This window comes from Pholis gunnellus (assembly GCF_910591455.1).
Source record: "Pholis gunnellus genome assembly, chromosome: 8".
Lineage (NCBI taxonomy): Eukaryota > Metazoa > Chordata > Actinopteri > Perciformes > Pholidae > Pholis > Pholis gunnellus.
In genome coordinates, this window is record NC_136534.1 from 8,151,045 (window position 1) to 8,169,513 (window position 18,469).

Sequence of the window (18,469 nt, forward strand, 5' to 3'; positions counted from 1 at the left end):
TTCCCACCCTCCCTCTCTTGACCCTCCTCTGTTTTTTCGATCTCTCATTTAAGAGAGAGACAAGAGCCCCACATTCAAATTTTGCCAAACACAAACCAACTACTACAACCATGGCATCTGCAAGCAGCTCTGCACAGGCCGCCTTCGGGCTGGGCCGGAGGAAGAAGAGCCCCGGCCTCCTGGATCAGATTGGAAAGTTCTTTGGAGGGGACAAGAAGAGGAAGACCAAGGTGAGGAAGCGGGGAGCGTCGACCCTTCTCATGTATCTGTTTGTTTTGCCGATTCACTCCCAGAACCACTTTTTACTTGCGATTCTTGAACAGATCTTGTAAGAATTTGTCGCAACATATTTGTCATATAGATTTGTGTTGGTTTTACTCTTGTTTCTATGGTGAACCGAAGTCTGACTTTGTCCTATGGTTCACATTAACTGGCTAAATAGGTTGATGGGTCGATGGATCATGACTTCGGGTGGGATTTGTTTTTATTTCTCATTTTTAAGAGCTGTGATTCTGAATCATTTAAAGACACATTTCTATGTTGTTCCGTCTTGCTTTTATTTGAATGGTACTGACATTAGTAGCATTTTGCAGTTGAGTATAACGTATCTGCTGTGGAGCTGAGTTGGTGGACTTGTTTTCTACCGTTATGCAGTTTGTTTATTGGAACGTCAAACCGGAGTTCAGAACCGCCGTGTTTTAGAGGTACTTTCCTTCATGATTATGATGATGACGACGATGATGATGGAAGAGATTCATGTCCGTATCATTTAGATGTGATCGTGGAACATTATTTTGGATTTTCTAGAGCCGCTGGGTACTCTGCAGAGCCTCTTTGTAGAGAGTTAGTGTCTTTGATGTCTCGGTCTCTGGGCTCATCTTTAACATCGGTGATAAGCCACAGGGAGTTACTTGACTGTTGTTTGCACGATACAGCATTCAGCTAAGTCACTTTCACAGTTGTTGATGATCACATTATGCTATAAAAGATCAAAGAGATATATTATGCGTATTAACACATAATGATATGTATTAGATTAAGGGCATATTCTATACAGTCTGCATTCTATAACATAAGAACAGGCTCATCTTATCTTGCAGGCAAGTGGCTATTATTATGAGGCATTGGAGCCTGCATTGCATTTTGTATTACTTTGTATTCTAGTGTTGTCAAGAGACCCTCATTTTGACCATTAGTAAATCTGATCAGGTCTACTTTGTAAAAACAAAAGTGTATATGTTGGTTTAGTGGCTTTCTTCTTTTTGTCCATCAGTTAAGACAGACATGGTGGGCTGCTTGGCACTGTTGCCAAACCAGACAGCTGCTCTGGTGGTTCCACACCTTTTCAGTCCGTGGGCTGTGTGTGCACTCAGTGATGCCCTCTGGAGGTGGTGATGAAAGACAGCATTGAAATCTTGGTTATCTTGACAACACTAGCGAAAACACGCTGAAGCTAAATCCCAAAGCCTCTTGTACGTCCCATCACGAGTCTGCTCATTTCGACCGCTGTCTTAAAGCATGGTCATGGCTGATAACGGTTTGAAGAAAGAGCTGTAGCTCAGCCAACCTGTGGACAAAAATACGCTCTCTGATTTTAAGCTTGTTTTCTATCCAGCTTTTTTTTTTTTTCCCTGCGCAGCGCTAATCAGCAGGTTTGGCAAGGTAATTGCAAAGAAACCCACTCAGCAGCATGCATGTATGCATTACCCCCACGCCTTATGTCAGCTATGAATAGGTGTTCATTGTAGGATTCAGGATCTAAGAAAAATATTTTGTATTATGCTGTATGCTACACATCTTTGCATTAGACTGTTCTGCTGATCGGATGTTGATTTGCTTTTGTAAAATGTTACTCGTGAAATGTTCAGGGAAAATGTCAACAGAACAAATTCTGGAGCTTTTATTCAACAATAAGCTGGTATTGCTGCATATTTTCTTATTCTTTATGCCATAACATTGTACATTGCTCAAACAAAGTTGTACAAATAAATATTTATGTATTCACCAAGGGTTTGCCTTCAGACGATGAGTGTTCACATCTCAAGTGAATAACAGACAGGTTCGGACCACTTCCGTGGGCCGAACCAAAGATCAACCTGCACTAACTTTCTGCTGCAAACACTTCCCATTTTCCAGCAAGAATTCCTCATGGAGACAAATATTTTTTCCAGCTTAACTTCTGCCCTGCCTGTCTGTGTGCACAGGTTCTCCACAGACGTTCCTTAATACGTACTTCGACTTCAAGGCTGCAGTCATTTTGGGGAAAGATTGTGTCAGTGTTTTCTGTTGGATCTTCAATACGCATGCTTGTTTGAGTTATGCTCGATTAATTGTTTTAAGATGTGGCAGGTGTGGAGACCTTTACACGCTGATCCCATGTGCTTTTCAAGGCCTTTGTTAGCCGCGTCTGGGTTTATAGAACCTGCTAAGACGGCACGAGAGTTCTGAGATGACGCTGAAACTCCAGTCTCGGGACATGAAACGACTGCAGGAAATCTGCATTTGAACGATAACGGATGTTTGATCATTTCAAATTACAGGGATAATGATGGTGTTAATTGGAGGCAAAATTCAATTTGGATGAGCATTAGCTATTTCAAGCAGAAATGTAGACAGAAAAAAACAGATAATGTGTTTAATTTGCATATTAATCCGTTGAATGGCAGACAGAATCAGTCATATAATGCAACGCAGGGGTGTTTGCTGTATATTAATCAGGCTTCAGCAGAACAGCTCACAGTCGAAACCAAAACTCATGTGATACTGTTCTCCAACACCAGTGTCTTGGATGAAATGGGGGTGTCGGCTGTGCCCCCCCTCACAAAGGTCTGCTCACCTCAGGTTCACGTGTCTTTGACCCAGTCGGAGAGTTTGTTTGAACCAGCAGCGGATCGTTGCTGATTCCGGTTTTGTAACGCCTTCAACTTTGCAGACGATACTTGTAACCGTTTGTATCTGTTGTGAACTGTTGTGACCGGTTACCTGTTCCTAACCTAATCCTGTTCTGAACCTTTTTTTTGGGATTTCTTGCTTGATTAAACTCTTTAACAACACCCTCAACACTCTCCTTGTTTTGTTTTAATGCTTGACGCTTCTCTTTTGGGTCATCTTAACCGTATACGTATAATAAAGGTTACCTGCGGGGTCTTAAACATATTTTAAGTAGTACTGAATTTCGTTTACAAATGTCTTATGTAGGATTAAATATTCACCGATACGTCATAAATGACTGTCAAATGCATACAATGTTTTGTGTGTGTGTCTGTGTGACGTTACAGTTTGTGTGTAACAAACTTGGATGTTACACGACAGCACAGATCAGTGTACTTGACCTCTTGAGCATGGGAGTTGTCAGGATAGAAAACAAAGCCACTCGCTATAACAGCTAGCACCTTGCTACTAACAAGCTAACGTTAGCTCGTTGACTCAGAATGGGTAAGTGCTCGGACGTTTTTAGGGTCAAGCAGGTCATTCAGGTTGATCGTGTAGATCCAAAGAGGTTTTTTTCTGGGGGGGGGGGGGATAAGTGGCACATGTGTCATCAAAACTTGAGGTTAATTTAAGGTTTTCTTTTTGTAATGAACACTAACGTCCATTGCCATGTCCTGTTTCGAGGCTAACGTTAGCGTGCAGCACTTTATTTGCTCTGGCAGTGAGCAAGTGAATTGCTGTGTGTGAGAAGGATTGTCCGTGGCATGCCAGAGTTTGCTGTTTGATTGAACTAACTACCATTAGCTGATTTCATGGCATTTCTCCACTCAGTTACCAGTGATGGAAAGGACCTAACTAATGTTACATGGATGAGTCGCATTACTAAAGTACAACTTTGACGTAACTTCAACTTTCATTGAGTATTTCTGTTTTTTTCCACTACATTTATCTCACAGATTTAGTTACTTTGCAGATTCAGATTCATTATAAAATTAAAATATAATAATAATAATACATAAATAATGATTTCTATCAATAAGGAATTGTTTGGTCCCTTGGGGCAAATTCTATCTATATAATCAAGTTAGCTCCACATTTACCAGCTGCAAAGATAATATATATTATATATATATATTAAGAGTACACATACAGACACTTCACAAAACTATTGTTTATGAAATATGAATGCCAGTGTTATAATACGATGTTTCATTGAATTCAAGTACTTGGTAAATAATTAGTTTTGGTGCTTAAAATCAATACTGATGTAAAATAGTTTGCTATTCCAGCATTGACAACATCTTCCCACATACTGCAAAGCAACCGAAAAGTCGGTCGGACGGAAAGAAAAAAGTCTTGACAATATTGGCAAAGATTTTCAGATATTTAGAAAAGATGTTGCAAATAGTTTCGTCTTCTGCTCACAGCTGCGAATAGTGGGATGATGTTTGAAATGAAAGGTCATTATAGAAATGTTGCTCAATAATGCCCAAAAAGCCAATGTTCCAATTCATTTTTCTTAGATTAGCCCCAAAAAAAAGAAAAAGACAAATGTAGAAAAGTTGTATTCAAAGATCTTGTGTTCGTTTGCAGTCTAAGCCATTAAGATTATAGACTTTAAGACAAATTAATATATTCCAGAGTCAGTCAGTCAGTCAATCACATGGACATACTGCAAAACAAAAGAGATTTTCAGAGAAGGTTAAATGGAAAGCGGAGCTATAGTTTATATCTGCTGTGATAGTACTGAGTAATGGATGATTGGCTTGACTTGTCTTTGTGAGCCTCAAGATGAAAAAACAAGAGTAGTGAATAAAACATCTTTCAGTCACAGTTTGTCTTCTAAATGGGCAGAGTTTAGTAATTACCCGAATCCGAAGGTTCTTGTTTTCTGGAGGCTTGCGTAAATTGAAATAAACTTTGCGTTAACATGAGGAGCAGCGTGTTCATAAATATTACAAAATTCAATCGATAAAGGCTCATTTTGATCTATCTTTTAGATGTAAAAATGTGTGTTTGTTCCCCTGGTTAGATAGACCAAGAAAGAAGTACAGCCTGGCAGAGGAAAGAGTTGCACAATGAAAACATCGTTTAGGATTTTGGACAGACATGCAGCTTAATTCTTTCCTTTAGCATAAAAACAACAACCTGTTCCTTCCCTTTTTCTAAGCTCCTTTCCCCCCTTTTTATACAGTCCCTAAGAAAATGTGTGATTTTTTCATCAGTTATATCTGACAGCACAGATCTGTTAATTAACCTCCTTTTTAACTGGTATTTGATCTTGCGAGGCATAAGAACTGATTGCCTTCCAAGGCGAGCAGCGAGCTGCAGCTGCCCGATCGATTCGCCCCGCGAGTCCCAAGAATTGAACGTAATTACTACTTTTATTTTCCAGCTGAGCAAGGATGCACAGTCTGACACAAGGGAGGTAGTGAATGTGTGAAAGAGCTGTTTCCTCTCGTTCAGCGCTGCAGAGTGGATACCTGACTTGATGAGGTACAATGATCTCAATCCTTTATGAATTTGACATGCACATTTCTGATTTGTTTATTAGCTGATTAGTGGTACTCACTAATGATGAAGAATCTCAAGAGTCACCCCCTTCTGCTACCAGTGAATTATTAAGCATTCTCCATAATGACAGATTCCTGCCAGACTGTGACCTCTAACCTCAGAGGAGGCGGTTGTGATCATTTGTGATAAGCTACAGGGCACAAATACCTTTGTATCTCACTCCATGTCTTGAATCCTGATTATCTCACTTGACTCATTTGCTCATATTGTGCACATATCCGGAATGTATATGTGACAGCAGAAGCGTCTGAGAGCCGCCCAGCTTACCTTTAGAGATCAAATTAAAGGAATAGTTTTGGGAAACAAGCTTTTGACTTCATTGCCAAGCGATAGATTGGAAGATTGATACAACTAGTATAGCTAGTCTGAGGATCATGAAGCTGGAGCAAGGTGATCTTTATCTTAGATGAGCATAAAGACTGGAAATGGGCAAACGGCAAGTCTGGCTCATTAATTAATATGTTGTAGATTAATTAAACAAACAAGATATAGCATATTATTGCTACTAAGAGGAGCTTTGTGTTGATTCTCACTCTGGACAAAAGCAGTATTGTTTCCTAGCACCAGAATCCCTTTAGAAACCTCTCATCCTGGTTCTGGTGCTCCTGGGCCTCCCTTCCCTGCAGTGTGCCCAGCAATACAGCCTGGGCCCTCCAGCAGCGCTCCCTGTGGAGCAGCGAGGCAAAGCTCTGCTCCTGGCTGGAGGAGGAGAAGCTCTCCACCTCCCACTGGAGCTGAGGCAGCAGCGAAGCCACATCTGGGTGTGTCCATGGTTAGCATGCTTTACACATCACCTGCTAAACATCAGCATGTTAGCATCCTCGTTACGAGCATATTGCCATGCTAGCTTCAGTATTTAGCTCAAAGCACCGCTGTGCTTAAGTTCAGCTTCATGAAGACGCTAGCATAGCATGGCTGTAGACTGTTGGTCTTGTTTTACCTTTGGAAAGAGCAGTTCTCCTGGTTCAATAGTTTTATATTAAATGGACAGTTATGCGAGTGATATTGATGTCAAATTACTGCGATAAAGACAACCTAATTCAGCCTATAGCCACTTTAGGAAATCAAGGAACTGACTCTTTCCTTCTTCTGCAGTTTATATTTCTTGTTCAAATGATAAAAGAGCTGGCTATTCAGCGTGAGCAGTGATTGTAGCTGGAACTATGATTATAAGTCAAACTTCCAAAGGAAAGGTGTCACGTAACTGTTTGTGTATTCTATATGAAATGGATGTTACAGGCAACCGCTCTCTTTGAACCTTCCTTTCATGCTCACACGCTTCGGACTTCAAAACAGCTTTTAATTTAGCAACAGAAAACTGTCACTGCTCAAGATTTGAAAGTCTCCATCATCATTAACAGCATACCAGAAGCTAATGGAAAAACTGGGTTTTTTTAGGCATTCTAAATGGAAAAATAAAGACAGATAAAAGTGTTTTCAAGCAGGAGAATACATGACAAGAGGAAAGAGCAAATACAGAGGAGACCTCATTCACATCAAAGGGTCGACCGGCGGAAATAGAGTCCATACTAGCAGAATGCAAACAGCATTATTTGATCTCCTATTTCTTTCCATCTCTTCCCTTTCTTGTCTTCTTTCCCCAAACAAAGGCACGACAGCAGCCACAAAGGCTGCTTTATTTCCTCCCCTCCCTTCCATTTCTGTGTGCATTTCCAATCATTTCCATCCAGACAGAAATGGACATGCAGTAACACACACAGAGACACGCACTTATTCAAGAAAACATCATTAAGCGTCACTATTGAAAGCAAAGGGGAAGCTACAGAGCTGGAATACACACGATGAGGTCAACAACAAAAAGGCTATATTTAATCCTAATAGTTGTAATAGTAATTTCATACACACTTTGGATATGAATATATCTTTCTTTTTCACTTTGTTTTCATTATTGCTTGGTCCATTTCTTCAAAACCCTACAAAAGACAGTAAAGGTGACATATAATCTGACACCACAACTATCATATGATGGTGTAAATGGTGGTGGTGGTGAAAGCGTCCCCTCTTTCCGTTACCTAACGGTTCTTTGATGTGAGATAATGGATGTGAATCAGCAACATCTCCCTCTCACAAATAAAATCACACACGTTTTCCTGTTACATTAATGGGGTCAGCAGAGAACGGGATGAATGAAGACTGAACATACTGGGGGGGGGGGGTGGAAATGAGTTTCTTTCTCCCATGAGCTGCAGGCTGTTGATGGCTGCAGGCTGTTGATGGTATTACAGGAATTAGACCTTTCACCTTTAATGTGTCTGTGCCGTTTGCATAACATAATAGAGGTTTCTTTTAATGCACCAGTGTTTTTACTCAGCCCAAAAAGTCAGAGGATATCGGCCTTATTAAACACTCATCCTGGCATATTCTTTGTAAAGTCTGACTTTGAGGAAGTTGGCTGCATGGATTTGTCCTTTGGGGGGATAATTAGTCCTTTTTGTTGAGATCAATCCATCCTCAACTGCTCATTAGTTGCATTTCAATTGTTTTTTAATGACTCATGGTCAAAGGTTTCTGCCAGGTTGGGATAAAGGTTAATGAGGTGGGAGTCGATGTGAGACTGCTATTAATGCTGCTGATTGAATGAATCTCTATAAATGGATGAAAGTTCTCCACTAAGAGTCAATCATGAAAATATATTCATATTTAGGGTTTCTGCATATGTACCATGAGTTTTTTCAGGGTAAAGATGTTAATAAAGGAGTAATTATTCTGTATTTTTATACCGGAACCCTATAAACCAATTTCTTTGCGTACAGGTTGAAAAATACCAAAGTTACCCTTTAATGCATTGTAAAAAAAAAAAAAGTTGCATATTGCGGCATCATGTGATTAACATATTAAATCAACACCTGTATCAACAATGCTAGCATCCACTGTCTAATTATTATTATCAATATGTCAGGTAAGGAAATACACTACGATTTTGAGTCCGCTTTCTCCCATCAGCCAACACCTTTGGTGTAACGGCAGCACGGGAACATACAGTGTTTTTGTATATTTCCAACAATTCCATTCCTTTTGTAATTTTGTGTTTTTGTTCTCTCTGTTCAACGGGTAAGTGGGACAGGACAACCTAAAGATTTATTTTGTATGGCTTTAAGTAACCATTTATACAACCCCAGTGTTTTAACTTTTTCTTTTTCAAGTATTAAGTATTAATCATACGTTTATTATTAAAGCTTTTGAAAAAATCCCCGTGAAACTTTTATTTGAGCATCTCTCTCTCAAGAGCTTAAGGTCAAGTCCTTTTGTGCAAAATCATACATTTATTTAACATGTAGGTCTGTTGTTCCTTCTCCTTCCTTTCCTCTTCTCCTTCCTTTCCTCTTCTCTTTCCTTTCCTCTTCTCCTTCCTTTCCTCTTCTCTTTCCTTTCCTCTTCTCCTTCCCAGGGATCTTTCCGAGGTGCTCTCTCTCCAGGCCCCCAGAAAGCCTCTGCGGCTTCCCCACGTAAGCGTGGAGCAGAGAACGCTGTGGTCCATTTCTTCCGCACGATTGTAAGTGATGAAGTACAGTCACAGTATTTAGGAGTAGGAGTCTGGATCAGCAGTGTTGCCACTATCCCTGTTTCTTCCAGCTGCTTTCCCTCCATGTTTGTCTCTTTGCTCCTCTATTACTTTCTGTGATCTCTCACAAACTCAAGTGTCCAATCTCTTTACTTGCTGTGATTAACTCCTCTTCAGGTTTCCCCTGCCCCTCCCAAATCAAGGGTGAGTCTGCTTTATGTTACTATTCACTCACACGTGAAATACAAACATAGTCGGCCAATATTGTCAATAGTGGCGGTAAATAGATCGGGGATTGTACCCGTAGTGTAATCTGTAAGTCACTGAACCTCCAGGATGTGATGCTGAAACTTAAAATGTGTAAAATTTTATGACAAAATGAATATTCTATGGAAAAACATTTAGATCATCAAAATTCTCGACAGTAACATATTCCACTGCACACTAAAATGCAATCACAGTGTCAGATAAAGGGCTTGCCGAGGAGTTATTATCTTACTGGAAGGGGATAACAGAGGCGGGACCTTTGTGATTTCAGTAAATATTAAGTAGTGAGACATTTATTGTGAAACCCATTAACTGCAAACTTGCAAACATGATATGCACAACAAAATAGTTTGAAATAAAAGCACGTACAACATACAAAGAAAACGATTTAACCACAATGCTTGAAGACAATTCATTTAGAAGTCATGATATGATGGAGGTGTGTCACTACACTATTCTCCACATTCTGTATGTCTTTGCTGCTGCTGGATGTCACTAAATCTGTGCTCTCTCCAATGTGAGCACCTGCCTTGCTCCTCTCTCCTCCCCCTCCCCCCCACACCTGCTCCCTTTGCCTCATCTCCTTTTTCCCCCTTGTGACCCTGTGCCTCCCCCCCCCCCCCCCTGGACGGACCCTCCTATCTGCCTCCTCTCCTTCCCATCCTGCCTTTGCGCTGAGTAAGATACACATTTCTATTTGTCCGCTCTCCCTTTTACCTCTTGTCCTTGTTTCTTTGTGTCTCTACCCCTCCAGTGGACAGGACTAGCAGCCAGGATAGGCCTGGTAGGTGGTTTAAAAAAAGGGGGGCAAGTGAGGTCATCCTCTGAAACAGCCTTCGAGTGTGTCGCCTGCGTTCTCTACCTCCATTTAGTCTCCATCTACCACTTAAGCTGTTGTAATCTGTCCATACATCAGCGATAACGGCGCCATTTCCTTACGACTGAAGTCCATTTCCAAATACATCATACCCATTGTGTAGCTTTTTGCAGCAATACTTATCCATATCATGTAGATTCATGATAACACAGGTATTGCTCTGCTCCTCATTAGCCTAGTTTCATTTCTTTTTTTTTTAATTCCTCCGGGGCTGGGTGCAGTAAGGCTGCCTTCTGCTTCATTCGGCGACGTTATCAGCACTTAACTCAGGGCCCTCATGCATGTGTGTGCGAGTGTGTGCTCAGAAAACTGAGACTGAGAAGGGACTGTATGAACATTATTTGGGCGGGAAGGGGGTCAAAAAGGGGGAAAGTGGGGGGAACCTTTGGTATTTTTATAAAGTGAAACATACGGTTCAACTCCCTTCCCCACTCTTAATCATTTTCATACAGTCACTACGTGTTTTTTTAAGGGAATGAATCTTAAAACATGTGTTTCATGCATATCTGATTGGACATCAGCATCTCCACATAAACGGGTGAAGCTGTAGAACCATATAAGGTGTTTCATCCAAGAGTCTTTTAAAATGTTTCTGAAATAAAATGCATTCTGTTCATTGCATCCAGCTTGAGGAGGTGAATACATCAGTTTACTAAATGTCATTAAGTCACAAAAGGTAAAAAAAAGTCGAGAGCTGATTAGCATTTGCTGTCATGTTTTGAAGTGTCAGCACATGTGGTCAAGGTGAGATTAGTGCATGCTTTCAGAAAGTGAAAGATATTAACTGTCGTGCAAGGAAATTCCCCCTTGGTTTCAAATTCTCAACACAATATGCCAGCAGAAAACTTTTATTTTCACATCTCTTTTGCTGCTCTGTAGCTTTTCCAACTCATGCATAATTCCCATGAAATGATTGGATGAAAACACTGCCAGAAATGCAGCACAATTATACTGTAAAAGTCAGGCCAAAAGGGATTGCACTTCATCATACCCAGTGTCATCCGATAGTTTGGTTATTGTGGAGCTCACTGATCTATCTATTGCTCCCGAGCACACATGAGAGAAAACGGTCTTATGTTTTACTCTTTACTCTCTGACATTTGAATCCGGGGCAATCTGTAAAAGGGTCAACCAAATGAAGTCTTAATCCCCTGACAAACATCTCAGAGACCCTATTAACACTGACTCCTTTCCTCCTTTTCTCTTCTCCCTTGGGCAGGGCGACCAGAAGTCACAGTCTGCTAAAGCCAAGAAGGCCAGTGCAGGGGACGGCAAAGGCACCCTCACTAGGATCTTCAAAATGGTAAAAAAAAAAGAAATAACTGCATCACAAAAACTTTTCCAGATATTTCCCAGTGGCCTCTCTACACGGCTTCTCTCTTTACCTTGAAGTAAGATTGCTTAGAAAAAGGATTATTTTCCTAATCACTTTCTTGCCCCTGTGTTTTTCTTCCTGCCTCAGTGATGATATCAGCAGCAGAGTGAGTAACTGATTCGCGATGGAGGGATACTTGAGTTTAACTCACTCAACATTGATATGCTTAGAAGACATCCTAATCTCATTACTACAGCAGCAGCAGAATAATAAGAGGCTTTGAGAGAATAGATTGATCATCATGCATGCTACGAGCTTTAAGCCCGCGCTGATATAATCATGCTGAAGATGGTAGATCCAGTTCTCATAAGGGTCCAGCTGGGCTATGGCTAACATACTGTAACTGCTTTACATGCACAATGTATATCATCCCATTATTATGCAATATCTTTAATCACTTGCCAAGCACGTCTGGCTCCTTCATGTGCTATGGAGGACTCAGCGCACACAGATGTTGGGAGAGTATCAAACTGATCCTTAAGTACACAGCACCAGGAGAAAATAACAATTCAATGGCCAGTAAAGTATAACATCTATTGTTAAGATCTAAATACGTGGTTGCTTAGCACAATTTTAGTGTGTAATAAATCAATTACTAAGTGATTGTACACATGTAAAAACAAATATTATTTGTAAGCACAATGTTTATGATGAAGTAGTAGGCAGCGGTTTTCCGCTGAAACTACTTAACCCACTCACTACCTTCCCTGCAGGAAATGATAAACATAGTGAAGCATTCAGCCGCTAAAGATACGGATATTTTATGAGTCAGGGAGAAAAAAACAAAGCTAAAAGCAGAATGAATGTCGGATTTACATTCACTGTGTGTCCAGAGACAAGATGGCATCTTTATGAGGTGCTAATATGTCAATGATGTGCTTACAGCTTGTTGCGACTGCACCCAATTAGTAGAAATTATATAAATTCACAAACATGTGAATCCACGGGCTACACCCGTAATAACTACTGTAAAGTGTGCTATAAAGCATTTATTAACTTCACTGAATCACTTTCAACAGTTGGGTAACTCCATTGTGTTGGCTAAAAAACACTTGACACATGAAATGTCAAACCTACTCCGTGTTCAGATTGAAGTTACAGATACAGATCCTTGTATGACTCAGTGAACGGAGGGTTTTTAACTCCCACGCGAACATTTTCTGCACAAACAAATTTGAGGCCGCGTAGCATTCATCCAATGTTTCAGCTTTGGCCTGTTCATCAACATGTACTTCAGCCTGCTGCTTGACTTTCCGATTTGTCTTGTTAATTTGTTTTCATGTGTCATGAAAAAGGAGCGGCGGCTTTCGTGCTCTGCCAGTTTTAACCTGTCAGGTTTTAATGAGCCAGCTTCTCTCAATGTGTACCTCGGATGACTTAGTTTAGCAATTACGGACGCTTTAGAGAAATCTGCGACTTAGCGAGCTCAAATTGCATACAAGAAAAAACACTTTCATCAGCTGTCTAGAACGGAGTTCATTGTCAGTGGCTGAATTGTTGTCGCTAAGCTACAAAAGAGTAAATAGCTCTGGAGATGACGAACCGCTTGGATGCTCGTTTCCAATCTTTCTGATGGCGTTGACTCAGTTGCCATCCCCACTATCACTATCCTTTCATTTCACTCATAAACGGGCTTCACAGTCGAGGTGGACGTGAGCATAAAGCTTTCAATTGTTTCATGCTCTGTTACTATTCTTTTTTTTTTTTTTGCTTTCATTTTCCCATTTTGCTGTACAAGGAATTTTTCTCTTTCATGACAGATAATGAATTTCCTCTTAAATGGCTCTAAGAATAGAACAAAAGCTCAGTCCCCGGCCTTTGTTTCATGAGGAGGAGTAAAAAAGCTTCTTACATTAGATGATCTTCCTAAGCAATCCATGAAGATTCGTCTCATTTGCATAATCGCTTTGCTTTCAGAGTCCTTACTCTTTTTCATCTGAATGAGAGGGTGGGATGGAAAAAGTACAAAATAGTCCTCAGAGAGGCTCTGTGAATGTGATACACACAGGATGTCTTATCTGAAACTTTTGGGGGCAAAAAATAAATGGAAATCTGGGATGTTTACCTCACACAAACACATTAGCGGGATCTGTGAAATAATATGCAATTACCTGTGAAAACCTGATTTCCTCTCCAAATGTCCAACTGTTTCTCTTTGCTTTAAAGACAAAGTGAGAACCCTCTCGAACAAAACTATGATTTTGATTTAAAAAAAAAAAAAGAAAAAGGATTTAAGACCTGCATGCAAAATGATGTGCAACATAAGCGATGCATTAAAGCTCATTTTTGCTTTTTCTTTCTTACTTTAACTGTATGTTATTATTATTTAGTCTAATTTTTTATTCCATATCATAATCTTGACTCTCTGAAAATGTTGACTTGCTACGAGTCGTTATCATTCCTGATGTTTCATTGAGTTTGTTTTCTATTGGCTTCCATAACTATGCATCATTGCAGGCCTGAAAATTAGCCACGAACACACTAACCTGCATGTTCGTCACATTAAAGGGCTACACTGACTCTTCCGTGTTAAGCCCTGGTCTCATTACTCGGGAGGAGAACTTGCAACATCTAAAACATATTACTTCACATGCTGTCGACTGATGTGAAAACTCCCATCACAGTCTGGAGAGAGTGAAATGAATCAAAGGGGCCAGACTGAGAAAAACCACCAGGGTAGTCCTTCAATGCTGAACCAGATCTGTGGGACTGCCGCCTCCACATATTCATCAGAAATGTCTTGTTGTCTGTTGTACAGGGAAGCAGGAGTGCTTCTCCAAGCAAACGCTGAAGTCCCTCTCTACAACCCCTTCCAACAGCACGAGGGCAGATGTTCAAGATCACATGACTGAAGTGGGGGAAAAAGAAGAAGAAAAGGAAGAAATCCTGTCGCCCCCCCCCCCCCCTAAACTTACCTTCCCCTCCTCCTCTGATAACACTCTAACTTATGCTAAATCCCTCATCTCCCCTATTACCTACCCACCCCTTTGGCTGGTAGATAGCTACACAATCTGTTCCCCCCCCCCCCCCCCCCCCCCCCCCCCCCTGCATGCGTTTTGCTGAGTCTCTGCAGTCGTCATCATTCCCAAAGCTATCCCAAAGCCACTCACGTGTGCAGCCCAAATGGCCCCCCCCCCCGCAATGGCTCTCTATACTTGTGCTTGAGTTTCTGTAGACGTCTTCGATGGTTCCTCTAACAAAAGGCTGGCTGAACCGAAGCACACCTGGAGCAGTTGAAGGATTACGGCCGGTTGCAAGTCCGACTGACTTGACCGTCATTGCCCCCTTGCTGATTGCATGGAAAGGCCCCGGGGTGTTTCTGTTTTAAAAATGAGCGGTTTTCTGTCTCGTCACACTGTCTTCGTCGTTCCCACAAACCTTATCCGTGAACCCCAAACATAAACCTGTGTTTAACAGATTTTGCGTTCTCATGAGAGCCATTTGGTCACAGTGTGTTTTCATTCAACCTTTGTGTCTCTTAGCTGTAGTTAAGTGTTCTGTCATGACTGTGATGTTGATCTATGTTTGTCTTTCGGGGCCGACGGCTGGCTGCGTTTTTTGTGGTACACATTTAATTTCTAAACCTTCTAAATCCCATTTTCTGCAATAGTCAGTAATGTATCATTTCTTTTTTTTTGGTTCATGAGATATACACTAATGATGCTCGATTCAGACCTCCCCTCTTTGCTTTAGTGTAGTCTGGGTCTCTCCTTCGTCTTCGCTGTTTCTATCTCACACATGTCCCACATACTGTAAAAGTGCCTTTCCTCCTGACTACCAAAAGAAAGTGCTGTGTTGCCTTCTCATGGATTATTAAAAAAAAAACACAATTTCAAAAAAGGTGCTCTGTAACTAACCCTGTAGTGACACATTATAAGGTGTTTCTTGGGAATGTGTAATTTGTGATTTGTTTTCTGAAGAAAAAAAAGCTCAGCACTACCACTTGTGCTGTTCAGAACATCCCGTCTTCCACATGTGTTAAAAAGCGGCCGTGTTTGATCTGTAGCGTTCATCTCTCCCACTGTTTGTGTGTGTGCTTGAGCCTCGTGAGTGCTGTGTGATGTGTTTTTCTGAATGGATCCTGTGGATGAATGTAAAGATCCTCTTCATTATTGTATGTGTAATAAAACATGACCAGCCACTTAACTGAGAATAAAAAATAAAAACTATAAAACCAACTCTACTCTCTGTGTGGTGCAGTGTGTGTTTTATCCAGAGGCAAATGACAAATAAAAAAATAAAAACTGAAGGAAGTGGTGTTACTGGGTCAAGGTCACAGCATCACGGCAGGCAAATGCACTTTCATAGAGCCAGAATTCATGACACATTTCGTAATCGTTATTCATGCCGAGCTCGATGAGCTACTCATGGCTTGAGCGGCTTGAGCTCCATTCACTGTGGACGACTATTTGTGTGGTGATGAATGAAACATGAATCAGTGGGAAGTCAGGGTCCTGACATGTCATTGCTAAATAAGCAGAGTGAGGTAAACCTCAAGAAATGATTGCATTCAATTCAAGGCTGGTTTAAGTAACAGATCTATGAGTTTTTTTTTGTCCGAGCCCTCTGGCAACCCTGTTGCGTTGCTAGACGGGCTCGGTTCAAGGGGATGGGGGGGGGGGGGGGGGGGGGGGGGGGGGGCTGTATTTCTACATGTAGGGTTGATGTCAATCTGAACGTCAATTCGTCGCCTAAAAGTGACAATTTGTGATTTTATGTGCTGAGCCAGGCGAGCGGCATGCCTACCGGGTAAATCCAGTTAAGAGGGAAGTCATGAAGAAGGAGGTTGACTATCTTGTACAGAATGGATTTGCAGTACCAAGTTCCAGTCCATGGAGTTCCCCCCTGTCTCCTGGATACCAAGTCTGATGGGAGTCCAAGGTTTTGTATTGACTTTCGCAAAGTAAATGCTGTAACTGTCCCTGATGCACATCCATTACGTCTAATTGATGACTGCATTAATGAGATTGGTCCTGCAACACGTGTGAGCAAACTTGACATGTTGAAGGGATATTGGCGAGTTCCTTTCACCCCCACACGCTTCTGAAGTTTCAGCTTTTGTGACCCCTGACCGTTTCCTGCAATATACCGTCATGCCATTTGGTATGTGTGACGCTCCTGCTACTTTTCAAAGGTTAGTAAATGCAGCACTGGGAGACGTTCCACACTGCAGAGCATATCTTGACGATATTATAGTCTATTCGGATGACTGGGTTGGTCACATGACTACATTGAGAGAGGTTTTCAACGGGCGTATTTTACTTTGACGAGCGCTTTTATATCACTCCGCGAGCAAAAGTCCGTCTCGCGCGAGCAAAAGTCCGTCTCGCGCGAGCAAAAGTCCGTCTATCGCGAGCAAAAGTCCGTCTCGTGCGAGCAAAAGTCGCTCGAGATGCTTAAACCTGTTCGCTCGCTAAACTTTATTCTGCCTGCTCGCGAGTCTTTTTTCTGCTCGCTCGCGAGTAGATTTTCTTTTTGACAGTAAGTGGGCGGACCCAGTCTCCATTGTATCTCTACATCTAATTGGTTACAATGCTCGTCTTTGGATAAAGCGGATATCACTGACACAGACGTCAGGGGGAGATTTTCAGATTGCACTACAGGTCAGGGGCAAATCATGTACATTTTACTGCACGGGTACTTTTACTTTCTGCACTTAAAGTACATTTTGCTGATAATAACATACTTGACTAAGGTTTTGAATGCAGGTATTTTACTCGTAGTGGATTATTGTTTCATCAGTATGGTATTAGTACGTTTACTGCAGTGAGGATCTGAATACTTTTTCATCCACTAATTACTTGTCAGTGATTTAACAGTTAATATACAAACAGTGGTCCCTAATCTTGGCTCCAGATCTTTGAGCAGGTCCAAATTGTTGCTCATATTATATACAACTACATTATATCTCTTCTGTAAACACAACAGTATGATTTAAATATGATTGCATCATGTTTTAATCAATTAAGATCAAAGAGTGTCTTTGAGCTGTTTGTCAGTTTGACTATCAAACAACACATTGTCTGTAATAGAATGATGGAGTGAATTCAAAGCAAATGTAGTGGCAATGTAGTGGAGTAGTGTTTAGTGGCGGATTGATAACCACCTCTAACAGACCTGGCGTCTGTGTCAGTGATATCCGGTTTATCCAAAGACAAGCATTGTGACCAATTAGATGTAGAGATACAATGACTGGGTCCACCCACTTACTGTCAAAAAGAAAATCTACTTAAATCACTGACAAGTAATTAGTGGATGAAAAAGTATTCAGATCCTCACTGCAGTAAACGTACTAATACCATACTGATGAAACAATAATCCACTACGAGTAAAATACCTGCATTCAAAACCTTAGTCAAGTATGTTATTATCAGCAAAATGTACTTTAAGTGCAGAAAGTAAAAGTACCCGTTCAGTAAAATGTACATGATTTGCCCCTGACCTGTAGTGCAATCTAAAAATCTCCCCCTGACGTCTGTGTCAGTGATATCCGGTTTATCCAAAGACGAGCATTGTGACCAATTAGATGTAGAGATACAATGGAGACTGGGTCCGCCCACTTACTGTCAAAAAGAAAATCTACTTGCGAGCGAGCAGAAAAAAGACTCGCGAGCAGGCAGAATAAAGTTTAGCGAGCGAACAGGTTGAAGCTTCTCGAGCGACTTTTGCTCGCGCGAGACGGACTTTTGCTCGCGGAGTGATATAAAAGCGCTCCTCAAAGTAAAATACGCGCGCATGTATCTCATTTGCGCTCTCGGATTTTGACAGTGATTTGCCTTCATAAAGGCACCACCATTTAAATGCACCTCAGTAGCCGACATGTGTCAGTAAGTGAACGTATCACCGTTCATACGCTCTTCAGTACTGGCTTCCGGAAGGTTTAGATATTTTTTTCCAGAGGGATGTTATGTGCTGTGAATTA

General features: G+C 41.2%; 1 protein-coding gene across 2 annotated transcripts; it reads left to right on the top strand.

The window, feature by feature from the left end:
- The first annotated feature begins 95 nt into the window (after positions 1 to 95).
- On the top strand, positions 96 to 14,524 carry mbpb (myelin basic protein b). 2 transcript variants are annotated; one of them, XM_079164928.1, is made up of 4 exons: positions 96 to 230; positions 8,915 to 9,019; positions 11,392 to 11,475; positions 14,306 to 14,524. In XM_079164928.1, exons 1-4 carry the CDS (start codon positions 111 to 113, stop codon positions 14,336 to 14,338), a joined length of 342 nt encoding a protein of 113 aa, XP_079021054.1. In that variant the 5' UTR covers positions 96 to 110; the 3' UTR covers positions 14,339 to 14,524. The 2 variants fall into 2 exon arrangements, with proteins under 2 accessions (XP_079021054.1, XP_079021055.1); XM_079164929.1 differs by lacking the exon at positions 8,915 to 9,019 and having other exon boundaries at positions 99 to 230.
- Positions 14,525 to 18,469: the final 3,945 nt, after the last annotated feature.

Excerpts from the sequence above, each read along its gene's own strand:
- mbpb (XM_079164928.1), top strand. The coding sequence starts at position 111 with ATGGCATCTGCAAGCAGCTCTGCACAGGCCGCCTTCGGGCTGGGCCGG. Across the intron at positions 231-8,914 it reads ACAAGAAGAGGAAGACCAAG|GGATCTTTCCGAGGTGCTCT; the intron begins GTGAGGAAGCGG and ends TCTCCTTCCCAG. Across the intron at positions 9,020-11,391 it reads TCCATTTCTTCCGCACGATT|GGCGACCAGAAGTCACAGTC; the intron begins GTAAGTGATGAA and ends TCCCTTGGGCAG.